Here is a 13,351-nt window from a genome sequence, read left to right as displayed (position 1 = left end):
TTGGGATAAAACGAGTATATTTTTAAATGCTTAGTGACTATTTACAAAGATCTCATGTTAATCATCAGAGAGAAGTAAAAAAAAATTATTTTAAAACAGAAGATGGCAGATTTTTTTAAGCTACTTTTGTATTTTGTCATTAAGTAAAGGAACTGATTGCCACTTTAGCTGCAAATGGGTCGGAGGACTCTTCCCTCGAAGAGGTTGTCTTTGGCTACTGGCCTGTTCAGGGACCTTGGCGTTTGATCTGTTGTCCCTTACTGCCAGCCTGCTTTGCAGAGATTGTCACCTCTTTTGCAGAGATTGTCACCTCTGTCACCTGCCTACCTCTGCTTTGACTAGAGTTAGGCCTCCCTTCTCTTTGTTGTTTTGAGTTTTTAAGGCAAAATCCACAGGAGAAAAAAAAAATATTATGTTTTAAAGAGAAATTTTGGAGTCCAGTGTTCTAGAAAGCAAAGCTATAGAGGCCGGCATGTAACACTGCTTGGACATGACTGAGTTCAGGTCTTTACAGTCCAACTCACAATCGAGCTTCCTGCCAACACACACTCTGAGAAAGAGCATGGCTGATGTACTTGGGTCTGTGCCTCCAGTGTGGAGAACCCAGATTGAGTTCCAAGCTCTGGGCCAGCCTTTAATGTTGTAGGAATTTGGGGGAATGGATCAGTGGGTGAAGATCTCTGTTGGTTGGATGTGTGTCTGTCTGCCTCACTCTGCAGTCCAATAAAATTTATTTTATTAAAGAGACATCTATACCAAAACAGTTACTAGCTATGCCAATACATAACGTATGAATAGACTATTAATTACATAACTATTACAGATAAAAAATAAATTTGTGAAAATCTTTCAGTCACTCCATACTGAATCCATGGAAACATCTTCACATCAATGCAGCCTGTCTCATATCTGAGCCTTCCTTCTTTACCTCCCAAAACTTTACTTTTTTTCCTCTTTGAATCTGACAACTCAGGAATTTACAACTATTTCTATTTGAATGTTCTTGTTATTTGCTTCTTTGTTCATCTCTCTAATGAGCATTTCTTTTGTGCCCACTGTGTATCAGCTTGTATGATACAGAGGCAGAAGACATAGCACAAACAAGGCACCCTGGGTCTCTGCTTTTATGAGTTTCTGAGTTTGAAGGGTCTAACACACTGCTGGTGACATCAAGATTAGACAGGGAAGTGCAGGGTAGCTGGGAACAAGCCACATTCACAACATGGGCTTGTTTTATTTTTTTTTTTAGCTTCTGGTTGTGCCTTCGTTTGGTTGCTGACTATGGTCCTTAACTCATTTTTTGCTGATTCAGACCCTGGACACAGTGGTAATAGCTGAAGAAATTGGGCTTATGCCACCCATTTAGGAGACTTCAATAGCTTTCCTGTCTATTCTTAGTTCTTGGTTTCAGCTCTGGGCCAGGTCCAGCTGTTGCAGGCACTGGGGCATGAATCAGTAATAGACTTCACTCTGTTTGCCTGACTTTCAAATAACTAAATAACTTTTAAAATAAATCTTCTTGCAGGGTCAGAAAGGAAAGTAAACACACAATGAAAAACAAGAAATAAAATTTGATAGCTTTGAGTCTAAAAATTTTAACTTTAAGAAGTATTACATAAAAGAAACTAAAGGTGCCAGTATTGTAGCACACAGGTAAACTATTACCTGTAGCCACTGGTTCCTAGATTAGGAGCCATTTGAGAAGTAAACTAGCAGATGAAAGGTTCACTCATTGTTTCAATCATTCATTCATTCTCTCTCCTGCATAAGTATGTATGTGTGTTCCTGTCTCTCTTTCAAATAGCAATAAATTTTTACAAGAGAATATTAAGCCATCATAGATTATTCAGTTTGTTCAAACTTAAACTATCAGACTGCAGTAAAATACCTAAGACACTGGGGGAGTATATTCTTTGCCTGGATATTCGGTAACATTTTTAGTTTGTCTTAAATTTCTAAGGCTCAGCAATTTCTTTTTTTTTTTTTTTTTTTTGAAAAAAAAACACATTTACTTATTTATTTGAAAGAGAACTTTAGAGAGTAGTGAAGATGCAGAAACACACAGAAAGAGAGAGAGAGAGAGAGAGGAAGACTGATTCTCCATTACTGGTATACTCCCTGAATGTGCAAAATAACCAGAGCTGTGGTGGGCTGTGGACAGCAGCCAAGTACTCCATCTTGTACTCCCATATGCCTGACAGGGGCCTAAGCACTTACACCATCTTTTTTTTCTTTATTTATTTTTTATTATTACCTTTATATGATACAGTTCCATAGGCCCTGGGATTTCCCTTATCCCCTCCCCAATTCCCTTGCACCCTCACTGAGTTCCCTTATATCATTGCTATAGTATAGTTCTTCATAAACAGTCATATGTCTTTCATTGAGGGCATGGACAATGGTAGAGAGTCCAGCTTCCTATTGTTAAGAAAGTAATTAACAGTTTCATTGGGAATACATCTTTATCTGGAAGTAGAGATGCATACTGCATTGTATCTTCGCATCTGAATATCATAGTCTCCATTACACAGTTACTGTACATCCCCTCAAATGAAAAGCCACAATACAAAATCAACAACAGGAAGAAAAATAGAAATTTACCACAACATGAAGTTAAATAACATACTACATGATACGATAGTCTCCATTACCAGTTACTGTACATCTCCTTAAATGAAAAGCCACAATACAAAATCAACAATAGGAAGAAAAAAGAAATTAACACCACCATGAACTTAAATAACATGCTACCAAATGACCAATGTCGCTGAAGAAATGAAATAGAAAATTAAGAAAATGATGCTACTGTATGATCTATATACAGTTTTGCTGAGTCTTTGAAGAATTTAATCAGAAGAAAAGTGTTTTGAAGAGATGAAATTAACAAAAAAATAGAAGTCCGTGAGATACAGTTTCCGCTGATCTTTATTGGTGAAATGTGTCTCCTGTAGGGAACAAATAAATGGGTTTTGTTTTTTAATCCAGTCTACTACTCTATGATGTTTGATTGATGAGTTTAAGCCATTTATATTCGGGGTTATACAATTAGGTGGTAATTTGTCTCTGTCATTTTAGCAATGGGTTGTTCACTGAGCTAGTCTTCTGTTGTTATTGTACTGGGATATTCTTCCCATTTGCCTTTGGTTTGGGTGGGTGCTATTCCTCTTCTCTGTCAAGAGAACATCTTGAAGTATCATTTGTAGGGCAGGTTTGGTAGAGGCATATTCTTTTGACTTTTCTTTATTGTGGAAGAATTTTATTACATTTTAAAAGACAAGGGAAAGTTTTGCTGGGTACATTATCGTGGGCTGATAATTTTTGCTTTTATAATCTGGAATATGTTGCTCCATTTTCTTCTTGCCTGTAGAGTTTCCTGTGAGAGGTGTCCTGTGAGTTTAATTGGTATTCCTTTATATGTCAGTTGATTATTTTCATGTGCACATTTAAGGATCTTTTCCTTATGTTGGATTGTAGAGAGCTTGTTTATCATGTTTCTTAATAAAGATCGCTTTTGATCAAGACTGTTTGGAGTTCTGTGCCCCTCCTGGATTTTGTTTCCCAATTCTTTCTCTAGATTAGGAAAATTTTCCCTTACTATTTCATTAAATACATTTTTAAACCCAGCTTCTCTTTCTGCACCTACTGGGACTCCCATAACTCTTATATTTGGCCTCTTAATAGTGTCTTTGAATTCTTGAATACATTTTTAGCTTGACCCAGCTCTGCTTCCAGGTTTGTTTGTTTGTTGTTTGTTTGTTTGTTTCCCCCTGGTGACAGAAAATATCTTCTAATTTTGAGATTCTTTTCTTCTGCCTCTTTGATTCTATTTTGGAGACTCTCCATTGTACTTAATTTGCTCCACTGTATTCGTCGTTTTTGATATATCAGATTTCATTTGATTCAATTAGAGTGTGACATATTCCTTGATTTCCTTGAATGCCTGCTTTATGTACTTCTCATTGCTAATAAGAAGCTTTATAACAAGTGTTTTAAATCCTATATCCTCCATTTTTAGATGAATTCCTCAGGGAACTCTGAGGTTGGCGAAAGGTTTTGCTCCTCTGCAGGGCAGTTCTCAGTAATATTTATTGTGCTTTTGTCTCTTCTTTTGCTCTTGGTCATTGTAGTTCTGGTTAGCAGATTCTTCTCCTTTGGGCAGGTTTCTAAGCTCTGTTACCCACAGGTCTACAGTTCAGAGTATTGTTTATTGTGGTTGGTACACGGCCCTTTTCTTAGTGGTCACTTGTGTCACTACCTCCAGCAAGTTCCAGGTCTGGGGTCTCGTGTTAGATTTCCATCATGGTCTCTGTAGACCAGCTCCTGGCTCACCAGTCTCCAACTCCTGTGATACCATGCTACACTGTTGTCTCCATAACCTTTCTCCCACTTCCGTTTGAAGCAGGTCCCAGGATTAGGGAGACACCAGGTGTCCTATACAGCTAGGTTGGTGGTGGTGGTGATCTTGCCAGATCCTGTTGACCGTTAGGTCTGAGGGCCACACAGACCTATTTTGACCCATACAATGACATAGTCAGTATTATTTTCCCTGTTTGGACCAGTGCAATGCATTCAGCTCAGTAGTTCACTTCCAACTCAGTGCAAGTGCAGCTCAGTGTTATCACAGCAGTCTTAAATTCTTTGCCACACTGTACGAAAGGGCGTCTGATGTGCCACCACCAGAGTTCTGGATCTGCTGGCCATCAGGTCTGAGGGCTACCTGGATCTGTCTTGGGTGGAACCTGCAGGATGCCATGTTGTTGCAGTTCACTGAGTTCAGGAATCAGTTCACTCCCAGCTCAGTGCATGTGCAGTACTGTCCATAGCCCCGGCCTCCTTAATCAAAATGGTGCCTGATTTGGCTCTAGCTGCAGACTGGGCTGTGAAATCCACCCTGTTCCCACACCACCCATCAGGAACCTGCTGCTCTGTCTCTGTTCCTGGTCAAATCAAAAAGACCAGCCAGATGGGCATTTCTTTGTCTGGGTTCACCTGCTGAGCTCCCAGTGAATGCCCCTTCCCACCTGGTTGCTGGTGGAGTTCCAGCTGCCAGTGCAATTTGGATGTCCACTCGCTGAATGCCACTGGAGTATCAGTCACTGCAACACCACACCGTTGTTTTTGCTGCTTTCCTGTGTCTGTCAGTCTCCAGGTACGCCTCTGCTGTCTTTCGTCCTCTCCTGTTTCCTGGAATGTGTTCTCTCTGCTTCACACTGGCTGATATTTCTCTGTTTAAATTTGTCCTTACCCGATTCCACCATCTTGATTCTCTGACTCAGCCCCTTTGCATCATCTTTTGATGTTTCCCCAAGAGCACTGGCAGGGAGCTGCCTCACAATTGTAGCTGTCAAGACTTGAACTGGTGCTCTTGTATAGGATGCTGGCATCACAAGGAAAGCATAACATCAGCCCCTGCAAATGAAGTTATATAATATGAAGGATTTGTTTATTAATATACAAAAATGGCAAATGGGTAAGACTAGATTAGCTGAATTTTCAAGGGTTAAAGCTGAATGAATGATACAGTAGGTTCATTGTGCTATTCTCTTTGCTCTTGAAAAAGGCTTGGAAATAATCTACAACAAATGTTACCAGGAAATGTAAGAAAAATGAAAAGTAAGTGCAGTGTGGCTGATATTGTGCCATTGTAAGTAAAGCTGCCGCCCGTGACACCAGTATGTTAAATAAGCACCAGTTTGAGAGCCAGCTGCTCCACTTTTATATATATATATATATATTTATTAATTATTTTGCATTATGTGACAGTTTCATAGGCTCTGGGAATCCCCCCTCCCCCCTGGTGGATTCCTCCACCTTGATGCAGCATTACAGTTCAAATTCAATCAAGATTCTTTCCTTGCAAACATATACCAAGCATGGAGTCCAGCTACTTATTGTCCAGATGGGTTGAACAGTTTCTTGGGGAGACCATTTCTGGTCCGAAGTTAGAGCTGGTATAATATCATCACAGTCAATTAAGAGTCCCAATATAACATCAACAGCAATTTGCAACATTATGGAATTGACATGGTTTTGAGTAACCCGTATGTTAAAAAATAAATAAATAGATAAAAGAAAGAAAAAAAAAGAAAAAAAAAGCAAGTCCTAACCACAACCTATGATATTTTAACACAACAAATGGCTAAATACTAAAATGAAATAGACACGAGACAGCTGAATGGTACCTTATAGACATTTTAAGGTATATAGCAGCCGGTCCTGTATATAAACTAAAATTGAAATGTCAATCAGCTGCTCCACTTTTCATCCACTCCCTACTAATGTTCCTGAGAAAAGCAGCAGAAAATGGCCCAACTGCTTAGGCCCCTACCCCATGAGGGAGACCCTGAAAAAAGCTCTAGACTCCTAGCTTTAGCCTGGCACAGCATCATTCATTTGGACAGTATATCAATGGATGAGAAATTCCTGATTTTTCTCTGTCTTTCTCTCTCACTCTGTGTGTGTGTATGTGTGTGTGTTTGTAACTGAGTTTCAAATAAATCTTTTTAAAAATCAAAATAAAAACAAAAATAAGTACAAAACTGATGGAAATATTCGCTATAATGTTAAAGGTTAAAGCTCACTAGCTTTAATAATTGGAGTCTTTAAACTCCATTTGACTGTTAAGTTCTGCGTCCCCTGTCCTGCAGGACATGGGCATATCACAGCCAGAGTCCGGATCTCGGGGCCTGTGTCTGCTATAGCTGCACACAGTTGTCTGACCATGGCTGGTTTGATCAGATGCCCATATCCTTGCCTGAAAGATGCAAGTGGAAGTGCCATTTGTAACTCCCAGGAAATATCCTTGAGATGTTTCTACTTTTGCCATTTCTGCCTGCTTTCTGATGGCTAAAATGTGGATGTGATTTGACAGGCCATGTTGGTCAATAAAAATCATATGTAGAGAGTAGTGAATTGGCAGGTTAGTTGTAACCTGGAGTGCTCGCATGCCGTCATTAGAGGATTCCCTTGTTACTGCAGATACATGTTCCCTTTATTAACACCACTATTAGTGGGTGGGGTTGGGTGGGCTGGCGTTTGCCAAAGGACCTAAACTCACCTACAATGGACATATGGCAGATACACTGATGTATTGTATCCAGAAGAAAAGATAATTGACTAGGCACCCTAAGAGGATCCTACTGTTAATCACAGCATCTTTAACAACAGCAGTGGAAACTGAGAGCAACCTAAGTAATAAAAAATGAACATTTTTGATACATTGTGGTATTCTTATATTATTTAACCATGAAAATGAGCAGAATGCGAAAATAAGTTATCATCTGTAAGAGCTGAAACCATAATATTTAAGGCAAACATTATCACATACAAAGTCATCCCAGGAGCCAGATGCCTAGCTCATATCCTTGCTTTTGTATGTACTGACTTATTTGCTTCTGCCTGTTTGATCTGCAAAACTGGGGTAATAATTGCCCATAGTTTTTAAAGTTTCGAAGAAGATGAGAAAATTTAATGCCAATATGATATCTACCATTTTTTAAATACAGAGCTATCATGAGGAAGCAGGGTTAACTGCAAACAACAGAATGAATACTTGTTAGAACTCTAACTCTCTACAGCTTTGGGAGAAAATAATTGGCCAATAATAATAGTTTTGAAAAATGTTCATAACTGTTAACTATTAATTCTACTTCTAGGACTCCTGCCTGATTAATGAAAAATGAGCACAAAGGTTTATTCAAAAAGATATTCACTGTAGCATTACTAATAAGAATGGGGAAATGTGGGCAACCTAAATAATAGATTTGAATATTTAATACATTGTAATGCACTCATATTATTTAACCATGAAAAATAATTACTGTGTGCAGGCAGAAAATATGAGCATAAAAATTGTCTGACATGGCTGCGTTGGCTAAGAGTTCAGCAGTGGAGGAAATTAGCAAGAATTAACTGTAGGAATCCAGTCAGCCAAAAGTAACCTGTAGGAAGAGTGTGTTTGCACTTTCTCTGCAGTAGGGATGAGCATACCTGTCATCCCACCATCCTGGTCCCTTCCTTTCCACCCAGATTGCACATCCAGGCCTGATGAGGCATCTCCTGCAAAGCTCCCTGCTCTAGGTTTAGCTATACTAGCACATGAAACACCAAGAGACAAGAATTTAGTTTAACAAATGCACCAAGAGCCCTCACACTATCACTCACTTTTGACCCAGGAATTCCTTCTCTGGAGTGTTATCAGAAGAACATTTTATAAAATTTAAAGTTGTATTTATATTGGTATTTATACTATTCAAAACAGGAAATAGTCTAAAATCTAACAGCAATTCACTGGTTTAACAACATGAGGGGGATGCCAATATGATAGTTTATTATGTAGTAACTAAAAACATTTTCAAAAGTTTTTAATGACACAGAGGAATACTTAGGCTATAATGTCAACCAAAATGAATAGAATGCCAATTTTGGTATATAGTTTAGTCTCAACTATGTATGGGAAAAGATAAATAAAACACTGCTGAAGAGGAAAAAAATGTATCATGACATACATATGTTTTTATCATTTGTCGATCAACTTATATATAGTATGATTTAATTGTGTAAAATATTTAGTGGAGGGAGAAAAAGATAAAGTCTGATGAGATGATTTTCTATGTTTTGATACTTTGCTATACTCCCCAGATGTACAGTAATTGTTACGTTTTTCAATTAAATGCAGTGCAATGTGTAAATTTAAATGCAGGAAACCATTTAAATAATTACAGCTGGAAATACTCTTCCTCTAGTGAAGTACATAGCCAAACTTCACTGGGATTCGTCACATGAATCCCAGCTGGATATGGGGCACCAAATAGGACTGTGGCTAAGGGATTTGGAAACAGACAAGACATGCATGTAGACTCACTGCTTAGGCTCTTCTAACAGGCATGAAATTATTTTTGAGGTATTCTTTAAATCTGGTGGGTAAAAATGGTTTGATTAGAGACTGACAGCAAAAGTAGTTTAGACAGCTGGTAATACTAAATCTTTTGTGATTTTACCCCCCAGTATTGCTAGAAAATGTTGGAGAAGAGCTAGACCCTATTCTGGAACCTCTTCTTCTAAAACAGACGTTTAAGCAAGGTGGCAGCATGTGTATCCGGCTTGGGGACTCCACCATCGAATATGCTCCCGACTTCCGCTTTTACATTACTACCAAGCTAAGAAACCCACATTATCTGCCTGAAACATCAGTAAAGGCCAGTATCCAAACAAAGTTTTCTTTCTTGACTTTTATAATTCATGACTGCATTTTTCTGTTGAACAGTAAAAGCACATCTTCCTAAGAGAAATGGGTTTTCTCCTTTTAAGCCATTTCTTGAAACGGTTGTTAGGATTTCTACATGTTGCTTTTTGTGTGTTTAGTGTGCATGTGAATAAGAAGGGAGCCCTTCAGTAAGCTGTGAACAAAGGCTGTGCACATCAGAATGTAATTTCTATCTGATATTGTACGAAGATTTTCATTATTAAAAATAGGTGACATATTCGCATTCTTTCTTTGTCGTAAATGATAATATGCTAATAGAAACACAGCTCTAATCTTCTCAGACTAAGGATGCTGCTATCTGGTTTTATATATTGTTACTTTAAAGCATTCTTTGGATTGTCATTCTATTAAAATAGCAACGGTTTCTTTAAAGAGAAAAGTCAGTTTCAGTAAGTGACTAAAATTACTTCAGATGATGTGCAAGTAAACTTCTGGAGTGTTAGGGATCACACCTTCGCTGTTTTCTATCCCTGAGTCTTAGGCCTGTTTGACATTAAAAAATAAAAACTGTTTGTGGAGTGCATGAATGAGTTGCTCAGGAAAGGGTATCCCTGTCGCTTGCAGAGGCATACAGGGAGCGCATACAGAAATATCTGTTCACACTGGGCCGATTGCACAGAGATACCACACATAGCAATCCCATGAGTTCACACTCTCTCCTTTACTAATAAACGTAGGTGTTTCTGTGCAGACACAGAGGAAGAACTAAGCTGATGTAATTCTTTCCCTTCTAGATAAATAAATGTGATCTCTACTCCTGCTATGTTGGCATTGTAACTGTAATAATGTGCGTGCAAAGCAACTCTTTTGAATGGCTAGGAACATGTAGAGGAGCTACAAGCCAACCTTGAAAGCCCAGAGTTAAGAACAGGGTAAATATTTAGTATATATGCCAGAAAGACCAGCAGAAAGCTGTCCAGGGCTTAATTTCCAAAATAGAATGTTAAAACAAGGAAAATTATTGGCCAATGGTTTTAATTAATTCAAACACAATAGGTTAGGAAGACACCTAAAACCGTATTTCGTAGTTTTTAGCTACTAGCAAAAGGCACCATTCAGTAGTAGTTGAGAGCATGGGTTCAAGTGCCATTACTTGGATTTGAATACCAACTGTGTCATTTTCCTGGTGTGTGATTGTGAGGATGTCACGTAATTAAACTTTCCCTAATTGCTGAAACAAGAATGATGAAAGTCTATTTGTCATAGAATGCTGTGAGTAACAAGTAAGAAACTGTAGAAAATACTTAGGGGCCAAACATGGTGGCCTAATGGCAGGGCTAATGGCTCGCCTTGCACGCACGAAGATCTTATGTGGGCATCAGTTCTTATCCCAAAGGCCCTGCTTCCCATCCAGCTCCCTATTTGTGGCCTGAGAAAGCAACAGAAGACAACTCAAAGCCGTGGAACCCTGCACCCATGCTGGAGACCTGGAAAGATGCTCCTGGCTTCAGATAGGCTCAGTTCAGGCCATGGCAGCCACTTGGGTGGGGAAGTGAATTATCAGATGGAGGATCTTGCTCTCTGTCTCTCCTCCTCTCTGTATATCTGATTTTACAAGCAAAAATAATATTTATTAAAAAAAACCCTTGAAATAAGATTCAGTTGATAGTGCTATATAAAATTAAATATTAGCATTATTATTTTATTTTTTTAGTGGAAACAATGACAACATAATTAAACAGTGGAAAAAATCTCAAAGGCTTTGTTAGAAAAAGATCTTTTAAATGACATGGAACACCTTTTCTACTTTTCAATAAAATGTGAAAAGACCACTTATAGGCATTCTTACTTTACTAGTAACTGATTATAGTGCAACTCTCATAATACGCTGCAGGAAGGAAACTGATCTATGATGCAGTGTTGAAATCCCCAAGGTTCCCTAGAGTGTCTTATTGCTTCATTATTTTTAATTGCTAGGATCAATTAAACAGGGATTAGAAGACATAGTGGTAGTTACTAACTTTCATTTACAAATTAGAATACTTCCTCTTAATCTTATTTTTAGGATCCTTTATGTACCTTTTGCTTTCAGAAACCCTCAGGAGATGGTATCATGCTGCTAATAATCCTTTAGAGTCTAAATGAAAATAAAATTATGAGAGAACATTCAAGTGATTTTTAGTGTCTATTCATGAATAAATAGCTAGATTTATAAAGTCCTGATTTTGAAAGCTCTAACTAATGGAATTTGAGTGAAACCTTTTGATATCTGGGCACATTGAAGTACAAATGATAAAACATGAAGAATCAAGATGGCAGCATCAGGTAAGGGCACGTTTAAACAGAGAAATATCAGCCAGTGTGAAGCAGAGAGAACACATTCCAGGAAACAGGAGAGGACGAAAGACAGCAGAGGGGTACCTGGAGACTGACAGACACAGGAAAGCAGCAAAAACAACGGTGTGGTGTTGCAGTGACTGATACTCCAGTGGCATTCAGCGAGTGGACATCCAAATTGCACTGGCAGCTGGAACTCCACCAGCAACCAGGTGGGAAGGGGCATTCACTGGGAGCTCAGCAGGTGAACCCAGACAAAGAAATGCCCATCTGGCTGGTCTTTTTGATTTGACCAGGAGCAGAGACAGAGCAGCAGGTTCCTGATGGGTGGTGTGGGAACAGGGTGGATTTCACAGCCCAGTCTGCACCTAGAGCCAAATCAGGCACCATTTTGATTAAGGAGGCCGGGGCTATGGACAGTACTGCACATGCACTGAGCTGGGAGTGAACTGATTCCTGAACTCAGTGAACTGCAACAACATGGCATCCTGCAGGTTCCACCCAAGACAGATCCAGGTAGCCCTCAGACCTGATGGCCAGCAGATCCAGAACTCTGGTGGTGGCACATCAGACGCCCTTTCGTACAGTGTGGCAAAGAATTTAAGACTGCTGTGATAACACTGAGCTGCACTTGCACTGAGTTGGAAGTGAACTACTGAGCTGAATGCATTGCACTGGTCCAAACAGGGAAAATAATACTGACTATGTCATTGTATGGGTCAAAATAGGTCTGTGTGGCCCTCAGACCTAACGGTCAACAGGATCTGGCAAGATCACCACCACCACCAACCTAGCTGTATAGGACACCTGGTGTCTCCCTAATCCTGGGACCTGCTTCAAACGGAAGTGGGAGAAAGGTTATGGAGACAACAGTGTAGCATGGTATCACAGGAGTTGGAGACTGGTGAGCCAGGAGCTGGTCTACAGAGACCATGATGGAAATCTAACACGAGACCCCAGACCTGGAACTTGCTGGAGGTAGTGACACAAGTGACCACGAAGAAAAGGGCCGTGTCTTCAACTGCCTTCCGAGGGCACACACAAGGGCTGGATGGGAAGCAGGCTGCTGGGATTAGAACTGGTGCCCATATGGGATCCTGGTGTATTCAGGGCAAGGTCTTTAACCACTACGCTATAGCACCGGGTCCTATTAAGCATTGTTGTTTCATTAAGGGAAAGATGGCAAGAGGAAATAATGTTGCATCTCATTACTTATGATAGCTGGAGAAATTTTGGTGGTATTTTCAAGAGTTAGAAACTAGCATCTCTATTTCAGTTATTGACAGTGAATACTGAGTTTTCAAATACATATGACTGAAAATTCTCCTTTTGCCCATGGTGTACGAGGTGTCCTCTTTAGGTTCTGCCTATATTTTCTCCACTGATGGAACTGTGTGTTTGCCCAGTTGCCCTCAAGTGCCTTGGCTTTGTCTGCTCTATGGGCGGTTGGCCTCACTAGGAACAAACACTCCCAACCCTGGCTACATGTTGAAATTGCCTGTGGGACTCTTTAGACGTCTTTCAATACCGAGGGCACACTTGAATCCAATTAAAAAACACTCGTAGGTAGAACCCAAACGCCACTGACTTTTAGTCTCCATGAGATACTCCAACAAGCCTGTAAATGAAAAACCTAGTATCCTGTAATGGTGACCCTGGAGCCTATAACAATGTCGATGTCGCTTCTTAAGTAACCACTAATCACCCTGTAAGTTTTGGGTTGGAGAGGTCCTACCCTAGGAGAAGCCACCCTTGACAGTGGACCTGCATTGGGAACCCTTCCTCTGTCCTCCTGTCACATTGTTAGGC

At 39.7% G+C, this 13,351-nt stretch overlaps 1 protein-coding gene across 1 annotated transcript in view; it reads left to right on the top strand.

The window, feature by feature from the left end:
• DNAH7 (dynein axonemal heavy chain 7) overlaps positions 1-13,351 on the top strand; it is a 253,007-nt gene that overhangs the window by 181,107 nt on the left and 58,549 nt on the right. Inside the window, exon 49 of the mRNA XM_058664751.1 lies at positions 9,007-9,197. Coding sequence (XP_058520734.1) covers positions 9,007-9,197 — 191 coding nt within the window. The remainder of the gene's footprint in view (positions 1-9,006; positions 9,198-13,351) is intronic.

The sequence above is a fragment of the Ochotona princeps genome, chromosome 5 (genome assembly GCF_030435755.1).
Source record: "Ochotona princeps isolate mOchPri1 chromosome 5, mOchPri1.hap1, whole genome shotgun sequence".
In the NCBI taxonomy this organism is placed as follows: domain Eukaryota; kingdom Metazoa; phylum Chordata; class Mammalia; order Lagomorpha; family Ochotonidae; genus Ochotona; species Ochotona princeps.
The sequence above is the reverse complement of the archived record's forward strand: the minus strand, read 5'-3'. Positions and strand labels throughout refer to the sequence as shown.